At 45.3% G+C, this 16,447-nt stretch overlaps 1 protein-coding gene across 4 annotated transcripts in view; it reads left to right on the top strand.

Moving 5' to 3' along the window:
* The window catches only part of setd2 (SET domain containing 2, histone lysine methyltransferase), a 109,926-nt gene that overhangs the window by 70,555 nt on the left and 22,924 nt on the right, over window positions 1-16,447 (top strand). For all 4 annotated transcript variants that reach the window (XM_041189730.1, XM_041189726.1, XM_041189727.1 and 1 more), the window contains exons 10-14: window positions 2,149-2,284; window positions 3,938-4,072; window positions 4,840-4,968; window positions 7,799-8,419; window positions 12,342-12,396. In XM_041189730.1, the coding sequence (XP_041045664.1) occupies window positions 2,149-2,284; window positions 3,938-4,072; window positions 4,840-4,968; window positions 7,799-8,419; window positions 12,342-12,396 (1,076 nt within the window). The remainder of the gene's footprint in view (window positions 1-2,148; window positions 2,285-3,937; window positions 4,073-4,839; window positions 4,969-7,798; window positions 8,420-12,341; window positions 12,397-16,447) is intronic.

The following is a 16,447-nucleotide window of genomic DNA, read 5'->3' as shown; positions in this document are numbered from 1 at the left end:
GTTACACACCCCTGGTCTACACTATCCTATGGTTACTGGTTGTGTCAGTTGCCTTAAACCCCTCTCCGAGTCCTCCGTCCTCACCTCAACAATGCGTGCCAGGAGCTCATGCACTTCTTTGTCACTAAGATTGAGACCATCTGATCAACTGCCTCTGCTGCTTCCCTCCCTTCCTTTGTCCATCCCTTTGTCACCCTCCCTTCCTTTAAAGTACCAACTCCCATCCCGGCCCTAGACCTGAACTCACATCTTTTTCTAGTTTCTCTCCTATTTCCCTGCATGCCCTCTACAAGCTCCTCATGTCCATGAGACACCTTCTGTTCCCTCAACCCTATTCCCACTAAACACTAACTACCCAACTTAGCCTTCTGGTCCCTAGGTGAGCTGATGTTGATAACAGTTCTCTCTCTTCAGTTGTTGTCCCATTCCCCTTTAAATGCGCCGTCATCAAAAAAAAACCCTTTGTCCTTCCATCCTTGCAAAAGACCACCCCATCTCCAACCTCCCTTTCCCCTCTGATGTTCTTGAACATGTTGCATTTCCCAAATCCATGCACATCTTTCCTGGAGCTCTATGTTTGAATCTCTTGAATCAGGTTTTCACCCTGCCACAGAATTGAAACAGCTCTTAGCAAAGCCACAAATAACATCCCGTGTGACTGTGACAAAGATAAACTTTCCCTCTTCATCCTTCTCGATCTGCCTGCAATCTTCAACACAGTTGACCACAAATTCATCCTCCAATGCCTGGGAACAGCAGCACCTGGAAGATCCCTTCCAAGTCACTCTCTATCCTGACTTGGAAATATATCGCCGTTCCTTCACTGTCGCTGGGTCAAAATCCTGGAACTGCCTTCCTAACAGCAGTATGGGTGTACCTACACCACATGGACTGCAGCGATTCAAGAAGGCAGCTCACCACCACCTTCTCAAGGGCAATTAGGGATGGGCAATAAATGCTGGCCTAGTCAGCAAAGCTCACATCCCATGAATGAGCAAAAAAAAAGCTGCATGAGACTGCACTCACCTGGTTCCATCCCAATCTATCTAAACGTAATCAAAGAATCATTGCAATGGTTTCTCATCCTGTTCCCCCGGTGTCCCCCAAATATCTATCATTGGTCCCCTCCTACTTCTCATCCACAATGCTTCCCCTCAGCAACACCATCTGAAAACAGGTCCAATGTCTTGATGACACCCAGCTCTACCTCATCACCACCTCTCTCCACTCCTTCACTGTTACTAAATTATCAGACTACTTGGTGGACTGGATGAGCAGAAATTTCTTTCAGTTAAATATTGGGAAAACTGAAGCCATTATCTTCGATCCCTGCCACAAACTCCACTCACTAGTCACCCACTCCACCCCACTCTTTTTACCTGTCCAAGGCTGACCAGACTGTTTGCAGCCTTGGGGTCATGTTTGACCCCTAGATGAGCTTCCAGTCAAATAACTGCCCATTTCCACCTCTGTTATGATGCCCAACTTCACTCCTTCCTTAGCTTATAAAACCCTCATCCATGCCTTTGTTACCTCTAAACTTGACTATTCCAATGCTCTCCTGGCTGCTCTCCCACTTTCCACAAATTTGAGGTCACCGCAAAATAGGCTGCCTGTGTCCTAACTCCCACCAAGCCCCGTTGTGTTCACTGAGCTATATTAGCTCACAGCTAAGCAGTGCCTCCATTTTAATATACTCGTCCTTGTTTTCAAACCCTCTGTGACCTCGCCCCTCCCTATCTCTGTAATCTGCTCCAGCCTCACAACCCTCCAAGATATTGGCACTCCTCTAATCCTGGCCTCTTGTGCATCCCCAGTTTTAATTGCTTCATCATTGACAGCTGTGCCTTCGGCTACCAAGGCCCTAAACTCTGGAATACCCTCTCTAAATTTCTCTGCCCAGACTTGGTCATCTGTTATAGTACCACACGTAGCTCAGTGTCATGTTTTGTTTTGTAATGCTCCTGTGATGCACTTTGTGACATTTTACTATGTTAAAGGTGTAATATAAAGATAAGTTGTCATTGTTGGTGTTTGGCATACTTCTGAAGGTAAGACAGATTAATTAGCTGCATTGTATCCCAGTGACTGTCTATGGTTAGACCCTAAGCTTGTTACTGTTGGATATTTTTATATCCCTGACTGCAGCAAGGAGGCTCAGAAATGTTTCTGTGGATCAGCAAATTGCCGTGGGTACCTGGGTGGTGAAAACCGTGTCAGCATCCGGGCTGCCGGAGGGAAAGTTAAACTAAAGGACAAGGATCGGTCCCGGAAGAAAGACTCTGTAAGTATCGCTTTAAACTACCTGTGGAATAACTGCTCCCATATGAATTGCAGCTTCCTTTTCTCTTGCCCCATCACCTTTCCCAGTTTCCTGCCCTTCCTCCCCTGAAGTTGCCGAATTGCATTGAAGCCCAGGGGTTCCACTTCTGCAAGTCCAGACACCCTCTAGTGCCTTACACGAGCGTCATTTCTTTTCCATGATTCGTGGGCCGTGTGTAAGAGTAGGCTCTTCAACATTAGTGGAGGCGAGGCATCACAGTTGTTGCGTTACTGAAGGGTATTGCAGATCCATACCAGAAATTGACAGTAACCTAGGGGCTAAAACAAGTGAGGAAATTGGGGGAATTAATATCAGCAGAGAAAAAGTATTGGAGAAACTTAAGAGACTAAAATTCGACAAATCCCCAAGACCTGATGGCCTACACCCTAGGGTTCTAAAAGAGATAGCTGCAGAGGTAGTGGATGGTGCTGGCTAAGATTTTCCAAAATTCCTTAGATTCAGGAACGTTCCCACTAGATTGGAAGGTGAGAAACTTGTAAGTGTTGATGTTCAAAGAGATTTGGGTGTATGTTGGTTCAAGGAACACAGAAAGTTAGCAGCAGGTGCAACAAGCAATTAGGAAGGCACATGGCATGTTGGCCTTTATTGCAAGGGGATTGGAGTACAGGAATAAAGAAGTCTTGCTACAGTTGTACAGGATTTTAGGGTAACCACCTCTGGAACACTGTGCAGATTTGGTCTCCACATTTAAGAAAGGATATACTTGCATTGGGGGCAGTACAGCAAAGGTTCACTAAATTGTTCCCTGAGATAAGAGGGTTGTCCTATGATGAGAAGCTGAGTAAATTGGGTTTATATTCTGTGAAATTTAGAAGAATGAGAGATGATCTCATTTAAACCTACAGAATTCTGAGGGGGCTTGATAGGGTGGATGCTGAAAGGTTGTTTTTGCTTGTGGAGGAATCTAAAACACAATGGGGGACAGTCTCAGGATAAGGGGTCGATCATTTAGAACTGAGATGAAGAGAAGTTATTTCACTCAAAGGATTGTGAATCTTTGGAATTCTCCACCCCAGAGAGTTGTGAATGCTCCATTGTTGAATATATTTAAGGCTGGGATAGACAGATTGTTTGCTTCTCGGGGAATTAAGGGATATGGGGAGAGGGCAGGAAAATGGAGCTGAAGCCCAAGATCAGCATCATCGTACTGAATGGCAGAGCAGGCTCGATGGGCTGTGTGCTCTACTCCTGCTCTTATTCCTTATGTTCAATTTCCACCATTCCAGTTTGAGAATTTGAATTCTGTTTTATAAATCTAGGAACAAACTGTTGATAAGTGTAGCACCAAAATGTTGTTCTGGCTGGGATCAGTTAGCTGCTCAGGGTCCAGTTTTGCCCAACCTTGGCCTGTGGAGTTCAGTGCCACAGCACGTGGCTCCTTAACACTTTTACCCACCCCAGGGGAGTCATGCAATTGATGCTTTCTCCTTAACCTTTCATCTCCTGCAGTGCCACAGGTTTACATGCTTCCTTTTAACTGGAATGAATGGTTGGGAGGTTCGGGCTGGAGAGGGGCTCCGGCACTACCCTCTTATCATGGTGTGGTATTAGTCAGGCCATGTGATCCAGCTCCCCTTTCCTCTCAATTGTCAGGTGGATGAAGAACTGGAGGCCTTCCTGGAGAACGGTGATGGACTCTGTGACTCGAACCACGTGCTCAGTTTAACTCGACTGATGGTCCGGATAGAGACTATGGAGCAGAAACTAACCTGCCTTAAGATTATACAGGTAATTGAGAGACGGCCTTGTAATAGTGGTGAACCATTATAACCAGCGTAAAACGTCAATCCAGAGAGAATTGCTAGCTCCGAGTGCTGGATGATGGCAATGTATCTTCGTACTGCTTTCACTCGTTGGTAAACAATTCTTACTCTAATCACTGAGACCTTACTTACTGTTATTTACTTTTCCAAATGCAGAGTGAAGTCAGGGGAACAGTAGTGTAGCAGTTATGTTACTCGGCTAGCAATTCAGAGTGTGGGTTCAAACCCCACATGACAGTTTTGCGGATTTAATTCCGATTCTGGAAATAAGCTACTGTTTTCAGTAAAGGTGACCATGAAGTTGTCGGATTGTTCTTAAAAATTCTCCTGGTTCACCAATATCCTTTAGGGAAGGAAACCTGCCATCCTTACCCAGTCTGACCTATATGTGACTATAGTCCCCATGCCAGTGTGGTCAGCTTTTAGCTACCCTCTGAGATTACCCAGTAAGTAACTCAGTTAAAGCAAACCACTACTAGCAGATCTAGAACACACAGAACTCCCTAACTAACAAATTGTGAGAATGCCTTCACCACATGGACTACAGCAGTTCAAGAAGGTGGCTCATCACCACCTCTTAAAGACAATTAGGGATGGCCAGTAGATGCTGGCTTTGCCAGTAATGCCCACATCCCAAAAATGGAAGAAAAGGTCAACTCCCTGGAGAGGAGATTGGCAGACTGAAAGGGTCTTTTAATACAAGATGTTAAATATACGCATTTATTTTTTCAGAACACACACTCGCAGAGTTGCTTGAAGTCCTTTCTGGAGTATCATGGACTGTCCCTCCTGTGGATCTGGATGACTGAGCTTGGTGATAGCCGGGGGAACTCCAGCAACAATATTAAGCTTCAAACTGAAGTAAGTTTGAGCTAAGGATTCGTACACTCCCACAGAGAATGTTGGAGTGAAATCTGTTGTATCTGATTAAGAGTGGGAAGCTGCAATGCTTGCCTTCCACCAGCAGAGAGAGCTCTAACATTAATATGGGCACTTAAAATGGCACAAAGTGAAGTTGGTTGGCCCCACAGTTTACAGTGAACAGAATTTAGAAACGTCTTTTTGTGTGGATTTTGTGTTTGTCTAAGGTAAACAATGCCAATGCTGGAAAACTGGACTCACTATCAGTGTTGGGCATGCATTGATAGTTGTTTTCCTATCTTCAAACTCACTCTCAAGAATGGAACGATTTGCAGGCTGATGAACAATATATAACAGGATGTAAGGTGAAAGCTTCTTCCATTGCAGTAATTATCTTACACCAGCCAATAAGGTGCTTAGCCCTTTACTGCTGTGGGAGCTGTGGTAGTAATGGGGTTTCTGGGCTCCCAAAATCCATACAATGAAGAGATGCCACCAACAATCACCAAATTCAAATATCCCACTCGATGTCTTCCCAGAATTCGGAGCCAAAGCTGCAGTTTCATGGAAACGTAGATTTACAACACAGCTTATTCCCACCTCCCATCTTGGTCCATAGCTCTGTAGTGACTTTTTGATCACCTTATCTACCTTCAGGGATTTGTGGAAATGTGCTCCAAGGTCCCTCTGTTCCTCTGCACTTTATAGAATCTCATCTATTATACATTCCCTTGTTTTGTTTGTCCTCCCCAGGTATGTGTTACCTCACTCTTCTCCAGATTGAATTCCATTTGCCACTTTTGTGCCTCCGTGACCAGTCCATTGATATCTTCATGTAGTTTATAGCTTTCTCCCTCACTATCAACCATATGGCCAATTTTCATATTATGTGTAAGCTTCTTAATCACACCCCCTACACTTAAGTCTAAATCATTAATATATACCACAAAGAGCAATGGACCCAATACTGAGCCCTGCGGAACCCCACTGGAAACAGCCTTCCAGTCACAAAAATAACCATTCACCATGACCCATTGCTTCCTACCACTGAGCCAATTTTGGATCCAACTTGCCATATTTGCCTTAGATCCCAAGAGCTTTAAATTTGCTGATCAGGCTGCATGTGGGACTCTGTCAAAAGCCTTGCTAAAATACATGTGGACTGCGTCAACTATGCCAACCTAATTGACCCTCCTTACTTTTAAAAATTCAGTCAAGTTAGTTAGACACGACCTTCCTTTAAAAATCCTTGCTGACTCCTCGATTAATACGTACTTCTCTAAATATTGATTTATACCATTTCTTAGAAATGTTTACCAATAATATGCTCTAGTCCTCTTGTCTGGACTGTCTAGAGCAGGGATTATACCCTGCACCTTCTAACTTAGAGGTGGGAATGTTACCATTTAGATAAAGACTCAATGCAGCACATTTTGGTCAAAAGTGGATGCAAAGTAAAAATCGACCAGCGCTGTCCCATCAAACACCTGGGAGTATTTGATAGAATAGTGCAGAAAAGTTTGCCCTAATTTACATCTCGCCAGTGGCATACCTGACCTGGGAACGGTGTAGAGGGAGCTTTACCTTTCAGCTATTCCATGCTCTATGTTCCTTAGGAGTATGCAAGACTGTGCTGAGCAGGTTTTTGAAAACCCAGGAGATGGCTGTAAAGTAGAGGGATCCGGACAGATAGTGCTGTGCATTTTCTGCTTTTATTGTAGAGAAAGCGTTCACCCATTTGACAAACTCCGCCTCAGTTAAAATCATAAAAGGACCATCAAATATGACAGGAAAGAAGGAGGTCATTTGACCTTACATTGGAAGAGCTGTTCAATTTAGTCCCACACTCTTGCCCTTTACCCTTAACCTTGCAAATTCGTCGCCTTCAAACACATTGCCAATATTCTTTTTGAAAGTTCTTATGGAATCTAACCCCATCATCCTTCCAGATCTTTGCACCCCTCTGTGTGAAAAATTCTCATTTCCGTTCATTCTTTTGTCAATTATTTTAAATTTATGACCTCTAGTTACTGACTCATTTGTCTGAAAAAAATTGTTTCTCCCCATTTGCTCTTATTCAAAATTATGATGGGTTTTGATATAATCACAGACTGTAGACAGCACAGAAACAGGCTGTTCGGCCCAGTCAGACCATGGCACCATTTATTCTCCACTCAAGCCATTGAATACTTCAATTGAATGCCCCCCACCAACCCCTTAACCTTCTCTGCTCTAAAGGGAAAACCCCAACTTCTCCCATCCCTTCACAAAACTCAAGTCCCTTGTCCCTAGTATCATCCTGGTAAACCTCCTCTGTAACTTCTTCAAGGCTTTGACATCATTCCTAAAAGTGTGCTACCTAGTTGGATGGAGAGGGACTTAACAAGTGAAGTAAAGTCAACTGCTGTCTTTCTCGGTGCTGGATCCGAAGTTGAAAGATTGCACAAGAAGTTGGCCTTGATTGGGAATTCTGAGAGTCTTGGTGGTGGGAGGAGAGGTTTTACTGCAAAGCTAAAGTGGGGCACCCAGGGCCCAGAATACTGGACCACCTCAATATGGTGCTGCTGTAACAGGGAACCAAGATAAAAGTACAAAACATTGAGAGTTAAACATAATGAATTGTAACTGGAGACTAACTTGGGGTCCTTCAATTTATTGTCGTTAAGTTGAAATGTGTAGGGTAGGTGAAGCAAAGCTTGGCTTTTTCTAAGGAAGACCAAGATTGCTGAGGAATTCTACCTTTTCCCACAGGCGAGTCCCTATCCAACTTGATCGAAGTTGGAATGAGGGAGCAGCACTAACTAAAGTTGTTGTTTACTTGTCTTCACAGATCATGAAGACCCTGGAGCTGTTACCAATCTCCACGAAGAACATGCTGGAAGAAAGCAAGCTGCTGCCCATCATTCAGCGTTGGGCCCAGACAAAGGCATCAGCTCCCCAGGTCAGCGAGGCAGACGGTTATTCGAGTGAAAATACCTCCCGTGCGCAAACGCCACTGAACACGCAGGATCCCGCACTGAAGCAGAGCGCTGAGGCAGATAGCGACCCCCCCAAAAAGCTGGTGATGAAGAGGCTGAAGATCATGAGTGAGAACAGCATGGACAGCGGCCTCTCAGACACGAGTAAAGCCTCCGACGGAGAGATCGAGGTCAAAGAGGTGAAGGACGAGATTGTCACGACTGTTGAGCCGTCGCCGTGTCTCCCGCTGGACGAGGAGGAGCCGCCGGGCGAGGTGCCGGCTGACGACGGGGAGGCCCAAGAGACGGATTCCGCCTTGAAATCAGCCAATGGGACGAAGCTGGAGGAGGCAGCCTTGGTGGAAACGCCGTCACAGGACGAAGAAGAGGGTGTTTCTGACGCAGAGAGCGAGCGGAGCCAGGAGCAGCCCGGTAAAATCGAAGATGTGAGTGAGCTGGCGATGAAGCTGCTCGATGTTTGGAAGGATCTGAAGGTAAGCGTTAGCACGTGAAGGAGGTTAAATTTGAAGCTAATTTTTGGAAGCAATATTTCGGAGGACGAGTGGTCAACAGGTCCCCGAAGGTGGGAGCAGTCAGTATTAATTCAAACAAGTATAAAATAGGTCAATTGCTTTCAGTAAATAACACCCTGGGATTCGAGATGTGACATGGTAAAACATAGCAAGCTTGGGAGGAGTAGGTGATTTTGGATTAGATTCCTTAAGTTCTGCACCACGTGAATTTCCCTCACCTCATATCTGGCTCTGTTGTAGACTAAAGTATGGAGATAGATCTCTGTAATTAGGCAATAACCCTGTTATTGTTGCATTGTGCAATTACCAGGATGGTAGATGGCAAACTAGATAGATTCAACATCAAAGTGGCAGAAAGTAAACTGGCTGAACAGTAAACAGTGAAAGAAAAGGCAGGTACTTTCTTTTATCTTCATGGGATGTGAACCGGTGGTGGAGGGAGTGAATGTTTAAGGAGGTGGCTGGGGTGCCAGTCATGCAGGTTTCTTTGTCTTGGATGATGTCGAGCTTCCTGATTGGTGTTGGAGCTGCACTCATCCAGGCAGAGGAGAATACCATCATATTCTTGGCAAATCCTGTAACTTTGGATGAATTATTTTACCAATTGTCTTTTCTAGTCTAGCAGTTCCAGTGTTCTTCTTGGTTAGTGCCCAAGAGGATCTTTAGAGGGTCTTTTTTACCCCACAAAGAAGTCCACAGTGATGAAAGTTATTGACTCAAAGCACAATATCATTAAAGAATAACTAGCAAATCTCCCATGATGTGGCTCAAGTGGGTTATGTGATGTAGCGGGGCCACAGCACTACTTGCCCCAGCTTGCAACTGCAGCGTGACCTGGCCCTGTTTACATACAGATCTCCAGAAAAAAGCTGCTGCTGATAGGAGCCTTTATTCAGCATCCATGTAAAGACGTTGTTGGAAAGTGCTAACAGCAGGAAGTAAGGTGGGTGGATAGGAAACTCTCACATAATGGAAGATTTTAAGAGTCAGACCCCTCGGAGCTCAATGGGTGAAGGCCCTGCCCAGTAATGAGTCAGCCACACCAGGTTTGATCCATGGTCTGGACTGAGTTCTCTCCTCTCAGATCAGGGTGGCAACTGGAAAGCGAGAATTAGCTTCGATTCAACTGGACAAATGAGAGCATAAAAAACAGTCAGGGCACGTTTCTCCCCATCATTATTCGAAGCAACATTCCCTCTAAGCTGAACGGCTGTGTCGCAGTTGGGAATGTGCCATGCAAAGCAACAATTTGTATTTGTATAGCACCTTTAACGTAATGAAATGTCCCGAGGTGCTTCACAGGAGCATTATAAAACAAAGTATGACCACGTAAATAGATATTAGGTCATATGACCAAAAGCTTGGTCAAACAGGTTGGTTTTAAGTAGTGACTTAAAGGAGGGAGGTGAAATTGAGTAGAGAGGGAATTCCAGAGCTAGACAACTGAAGGTACCAGTGATGGAGCAGTTATGATTGGGAATGTGGAAGAGGCCAGAATTAGAGGAGCGCAGATACCTCGGAGAGTTGTGGAGTTGGAGATTAGAGATAAGGAGGGGACAAGGCCAGGAAGCGATTTGGAAACAAGAATGAGAGTTTTATAATCAAGACTTTGCTGGGCGCCAATGTAGGTCAGCCGGCACACGGGTGATAGGGAATGGAACTTGCTGCAGGCAGCAGGGCTTTGGATGACCTCATGTTTATGGAAGGTAAAATGAGAGGAGGGCACTGGAATAGACAAGTCTGAGCCATGGATGAGGGTTTCAGCAGCATATGAGAGAGACGGGTGAAATCAGGTGATGTAAAGCAGGGAACAACAGACAATGCACAGGAAACACTGCCTTTAGGATGCACGCCATGCAGCAATATTAGAGGAACCATGCAGTACAACAAACTGCTGTGCACAGCAAGCAGATCCTGTGCTGTCCAGTGTTTTTGTACAGGAAAATGTGAAGCCAGGGTCAGGCTCCATTGTGATGCACCCCATGGTTGGAGAGTCTGTTAACAGTGTCTCCGAGGCCAATTGGGGTTATGTAGTTAAGAGCTTGTCTGGACTCCTGTAGGAGTTGAGGGGAGAATCAGAGGTGGGGATGTGCTGAATGTTCAATGTAGTGAGTAAGGTGTTTGGACCATGTCACTACCTCATTCCTGTTCAATGATGTAGCTGTAAGCCTGTTGGACCTTCTGTCAACCTTAAACAGTAGGCTGTGGGTTTGAGTCCCATTGCTAAGGTTTTAGATCTCAGTCTGGGCTTGCACTGCATTGTTGAGGGAGTGCTACATTGCCACTCACAGTTGTGATGTTCCCATTGGTAGGCAAGTCGATTAATGATGTTTCCTAGGCCATTTTTTTTCTTCATTCTTTGATGGGATGTGCTCAGATTACCAGCTTAAGCAGCATTGAGGACAGTATTGTTTTGTGTTCAGGGCCCTGCTGAAGTGCAATGAAGTAGTCTCCCATTCTTAGCTAGCAGGGTGATGCAGATGGACCATGTTTCTACTTCATTCTTTCATTGGATGTGGGCGTCACTGGCAAGACCAGCATTTGTTGCGCACCCCTGATTGCTCTTGAACTAAGTGGCTTGTTAGGCCATTTCAGAGGGCAGTTAAGAGTCAACCACATTGCTCTGGGTCTGGAGTCACATGTAGGCCAAACCAGGTGAGGACAGCAGATTTCCTTCCCTAAAGCACAGTAGCAAATCAGATGGCTCTTTACAACAATTGATGATAGTTGTCATGGTTGCCATTACTGAGACTAGCTTTATATTCCAGATTTATTAATTAAATTTAAATTCCACCAACTGCCATGGTGGGATTTGAACCAATGTTCTCCATAACATTAGCCTGGGCCTCTGGATCACTAGTTCAGTGACACTACCACTACACCATCATCTTGCCAAATTGGGAGTAAGTAGGAAAGATTAACATTCCAGCCTTGAAGGAGTGCTGCATTTCTACAGGAGGATGGAGCATAAAAACAGGGAAATCTTGCTACAGCTGTATGGAGTGTTGATGAGACCACCTCTGGAGTACTCCGTATACGTTTGGCCTCCTTACCTAAGGAGTGATATATTTGCATTGGAAGCAGTTCAGAGAAGGTTTACTAGACTTAATTCCTGCGATGGAGAGGCTATTTTATGAGGAAATGTTAAGCAGGTTGAGCCTGTAACTCATTGGAGTTCAGAAGACTCAGAGATGATCTTATTGAAACTTGGAAGGTTCTGAGGGGACTGGCCAGGGTAGATACTGAGAGAATGTTCCCCCTCTTGCAGCAATCTAGAACTAGGGGGCACAGTTTCAGAATGAAGGGTCTCCCATTTAAGACGGAGATGAGGAGGAATTTCTTCTTTCAGAGGGTTGTTAATCTTTGGAGCTCTTCCCCAGAGAGCAGTGGAGGCTGGGTCATTGAATATATTCAAGGCTGAGTTAGACAGATTTTTGATCTCCGAGGGAGTCAAGGAAGGAAAGTGGAGTTGAGGCCATGATTAGGTCAGCCATGATCTTATTGAGTGGCAGAGCAGGCTCATGGGGTCAAGTGGCCTAGTCTTGCCCCTGTTCTTCATTTTCTTATGTGTGTGCCTTTCTGCAAATGAGAAAGTGTTAAACCAAGGCCTTGTCTGCCTGTGCAGGTGGATGTTAAAGGTCCTATGGCACTAATTTGAAGAAGACTAGGGGAGTTATCCTGGTATGCTAGCCAACATTAATCTTACACCCAAACATAGATTGCGATTTTTTTTTTGCCTCAGTGCCATCTGTGGGACCTTGCTCCGTGTAAAATGGCTTCTACGTTTCCCAAGACACCAATCATCAATTGCAAGAGTAACTAGCACTTTTAGATTTGACTGATATAAATTCCTGTTTCTAACATTGTTATCTTTGTTAATCAGGAGGTGTACAGAATTCCCAAGAAAGATCGAAGCCAAACAGAGCGGGAAAGTATTGGTGCGTATGAGGGAGGTCCCCTCACTCTTATTTACCCTTTGATTACCTTCCATTTCTGGTATGTAATTTGTGCCTTTGACTGCGGATATATACTTAAAATATTTGTTCAATGTCTGTCATTTCCTCGTTTTCCTGTTACTGCCTCTACGACACCAACGTTTACTTTAGCCATTCTTATCGTATCATATAAAACCATAAAATGGTTATAGCACAGAAGGAGGCTATTCAGCCCATTGTGTCCATGCCAGCTCAGCGCAAGAGCAATTCATCTAGTCCCGCTCCCTGCCTTTTCCATGTGGCCCTTTTTTATTTACTTACAAAAACTCCTACAGTGGGCCGTAACTTCTGTTGGAGTGGCGACTGAATCGGATTGCCACTGAGCTCTTAGTTACTTACCTGGAAATAAAGCTGCTCCTATCTCGCCCGATCTTCCGACTCAGGCCGGGGGAGATCTGTGTAGTACAGTCAGTTCCCATGGTCTTCTGCCCAGGGCTGCAACACCGGAGGGAACGTTCTTTATGGCATAAAGCAGTAAATTTAAAGGTGCAGCCATTTAGCAGTCAAGTGGAGGGGTGGGGCCCAATCAAAGTCGGGGGGGGGTTGTATTCAGGGGCTGGGGGGGCAGTCAGGTAGATGGGGTGCACAGCCCGGAGGGTGGGTAGCACAGTCTGGGTGATGGGGCGTAGTTGGGGCATGGGGAGTGCAGTCGTTAGTTAGTGGGGCGGTTGGAGGTTTGAAGTGTAGTCGATGGGGGTGGAGGGTGAGGTGGGGGTCAGTTGGGGGTTTGGGGGACAGTCAGGTAGGTAGGGAGTGCAATCGGAGGGTTGGGATCTGACAGCCTCAACCACTCTTGAAGCAAAGCATTCCGTGCTGCACCAACTCTGCAAAGAAATCTCTCCTCCCTTTTTCCTCACTTTCAGTGACACTTTTAAATCGATGACACCCTGTTGCTGATACCCCAACCTGCGGAAGTAGTATTTTTCTATTTAGTCCATCGAAACCATTACATCTTCTTAAATCTGCCCCTGTCATTCTCTGATCCATTGAAAATAATCCCAGCATCTTGTGTCTCCTCATAACTTATACTTTCCATCCTGATGAACCTGTACTGTATGCTCTCCTATTTAATGTCATAGAGTCATTACAGCACAGAAGGAGGACATTCAGCCCAACGAGTCCGTGCTGGCTAAGTCATTTCCATAACAACACATAAACTAAATTTATCGATCTATAACCTCCAGATGTCTGCCTCTCCATATAGAAGCATAACTGCTCCTCTCTCTCTACTATTCATCTCCTCTCTTTTTCTCTCTCGCTCCTTATTACTTTACCAAACCGTACAGACCAGGAACTGACAGTGCTGAGCTAATATATTTCAGGGAGGCTTAGCACATTCTGTGATTAGGGAGGGGGGCGAAAATGTCCAGGGTTCCCGCTTCTGTTTGCTGTCCAGTGACAAAACTGTAGAGTATGGGCGAGGAGGATGCAGGCTGTCAATCCCCCATGTGCCTGACTAATTCACTGTCTAAAGCCCACATGGCCATATGGGTGAGGGCATTGCATGGTATCCAGGTGCCTGTGTGAGGTGGAGATGGGGTGCACTGTCAGTATGACTGTCCATCCCACCACAACTTCAACCTGCATTTATGTAGCACCGAAACTGAACTAAAAGCCGAAAGACTAGAAAGATTGACCAAAAACTTAAGAGCCTCTAAGAAAGGATCTGCAGAGCATGCAATTGAGACACGGCCTCCAGTGGTGGGGTGAAGAGAGGGGAAAATGCACAATTGGCAAGGGTCAAAGGAACAAAGAGTTTGGAAGGAGTGTTTTAGGGCTAGACAAGGTCACAGAGGTGGAGAGGGGTGAGGCCATGGAGGGATTTAACTATAAATTGAGAATTTCTGACTGAAGGCGTTGAGGAACTGGGAACCACTGTAGGGTGATGGGTAAGTGGGACTTGGTGCAAATTAGGAGAAGAACATTGGTGACAAAAACATGCATGAGGCTTTCAGCAGGAGATGGACTGAGATGGCAGAAGTAGACAGTCTTTGTGATGTATGTGGAGTCAAGCTCAGCTTGGGGTCATATAGGATGCCAAGGTTGCAATGTCTGGTTCAGCCAGAGATAGTGGCCAGGGAGCGGTATGCTGACAATGGCCAAACTCTTCTTAATGTTTAACTGAAGCAAATGATGAAATGTTAGTAGAGGCAGAAACCCTCATAACATTCAAGCAGCATTTGGATATACATTTGCGATGCCATGGCATACAAGGCTATGGGCCTAGCACTGGAAAATGGGATTAGAATAGTTAGGTATTTGTTTGACTGGCGCAGACTCGATGGGCCAAAGGGCCTTTTTTTGTGCTGTAGATCTCTATGACTCTATTCAGGACCAGATGTCAGACAAATGATGTCATAGAAGCAGTGGAGAAGTCGAGAGAGGCAGTGATGTCGTAGAACTAGATATCATCAGTGCACGTGTGGAAGCTGACCCCATGTCTGTGGGTGATATCATCGAGGGCAGAATTTAGATGAGGAAAGGGAGGAGGCCAAGGATAGCCTCTTTGGGAACTCGAGCAGTGAAATGCGAATTGAGAAGAGAAGCCATTGCTGGAGGTGCTTGACCACAGTCTGATAGTTTAGAGTGGAACCAAGCAATGTCAGTCCCACTGTTCTGGACAGTGGAAGAAAGGCGTGAGGGGAGGATGATGTTGTCAACCTTGTCAGACAAAGGCTGCAGACCAGTTGTGGAGAGCAATGGGGTTAATCCATCATGACCATAGTGACAGAGCATTGGTGATTTCAGGAGCTTTGCAGCTGTGGAAAGAGTGGACACTTGATTGGAGGAATTCCAAACAAAGGTTTGTGGGAGAGATGGACTCAAACTTGGAAGGCACCAATATGTTTGAGTGGAAAGCAAGGTTGGAGATCACAGACGGAGGCTTTGAGAGAGAGTTTTTGAGGAGGCTGCTAAGATGGAATTTTTGAAAGGGAACCATTTACAATGTCAGCTGGCATAGAATGGAAGCTGGGAGCTAAATGGGAAGAATGGAAGTTGGGAGCTAAATGGAATTGGAGGAGCAGGAGGTAGGCCCCATACAAGTGACATGCTTGGAGCTGGCAGGTGGAGAGAAGCTAAAGTGCGGCAAGGGTTTTGTATGGAGGTTGGTTTGGTGATAAGGCAGTGCAGCAGAGCCAACCAAGTGGATGATCTCTTTCTTGGTGACTAAGAAATCCATGATCCCCATGCAGCTTTGGTGGAGGTGATCAAGACTGACCTGGCACCAGATGGCCAAGCCAGGAACACTCAGGCTTGCAATCCTTGCACTTGAGAGGTGAGATCATTCCAGAAAGAATGATTGGGATGGGAGATGGTGAGGTTTGTTGGGGGTGGGGAGGAGGTTGATGGAATGATTAAGCAAATAAATAGCTGCAGAGGCATTGTGGCAAATGGAGATGCAGCAGCTAGGTAGTACAGGTACTGCAATTGAAATGGTATTTGGAAGATGTAGCTAAAAGGCTCCTGGGGAAAAAAGTTATTCATTTTCTAACATTTTAATGCCTTCTGTAATCTGCCTTTTAAACAAATTAAATCTCAGAAAGGTATGATAAGTATGAAGTTTAACGTAGGTGTCGGGAATTTAATTCAGCCTCACACGTTCCAATTCCTTTAAACTCAATTTTTTTATTAATTCCAAGGCTCTGGGCCACTCATTTATTGCCCACACCCTTTGCCCTCAGAAGGTCGTAGTTTTGTGTAGGACAACTGGGTGTCTTTCTGGGCTTCTTCAGACAGCAGTTAAAAGACAACCATGTTGAATCAAGCTAATTATCACATCTGTACCCATCCTGGTTCCTTTGGCAGCCCCACAGTCAAGGAAAGGGATTGCCAATTTAGCACTTAATTCTGTTATTATTAGCAGGGGTTGCTGGCAATGTGGAATATGTGTGTTAGCATTGGTTGCGGAGGAGGGTCAAATTGCTGTTAGGATGGAGATCTTAGAGCTGACAAGGGAGACTGCACCCTCAAAGTTGATTCACTTTCCTGCTTA

This window comes from Carcharodon carcharias, chromosome 6 (assembly GCF_017639515.1).
Source record: "Carcharodon carcharias isolate sCarCar2 chromosome 6, sCarCar2.pri, whole genome shotgun sequence".
In the NCBI taxonomy this organism is placed as follows: Eukaryota; Metazoa; Chordata; class Chondrichthyes; order Lamniformes; family Lamnidae; genus Carcharodon; species Carcharodon carcharias.
This window is presented reverse-complemented; position numbering and strand designations above follow the sequence as displayed.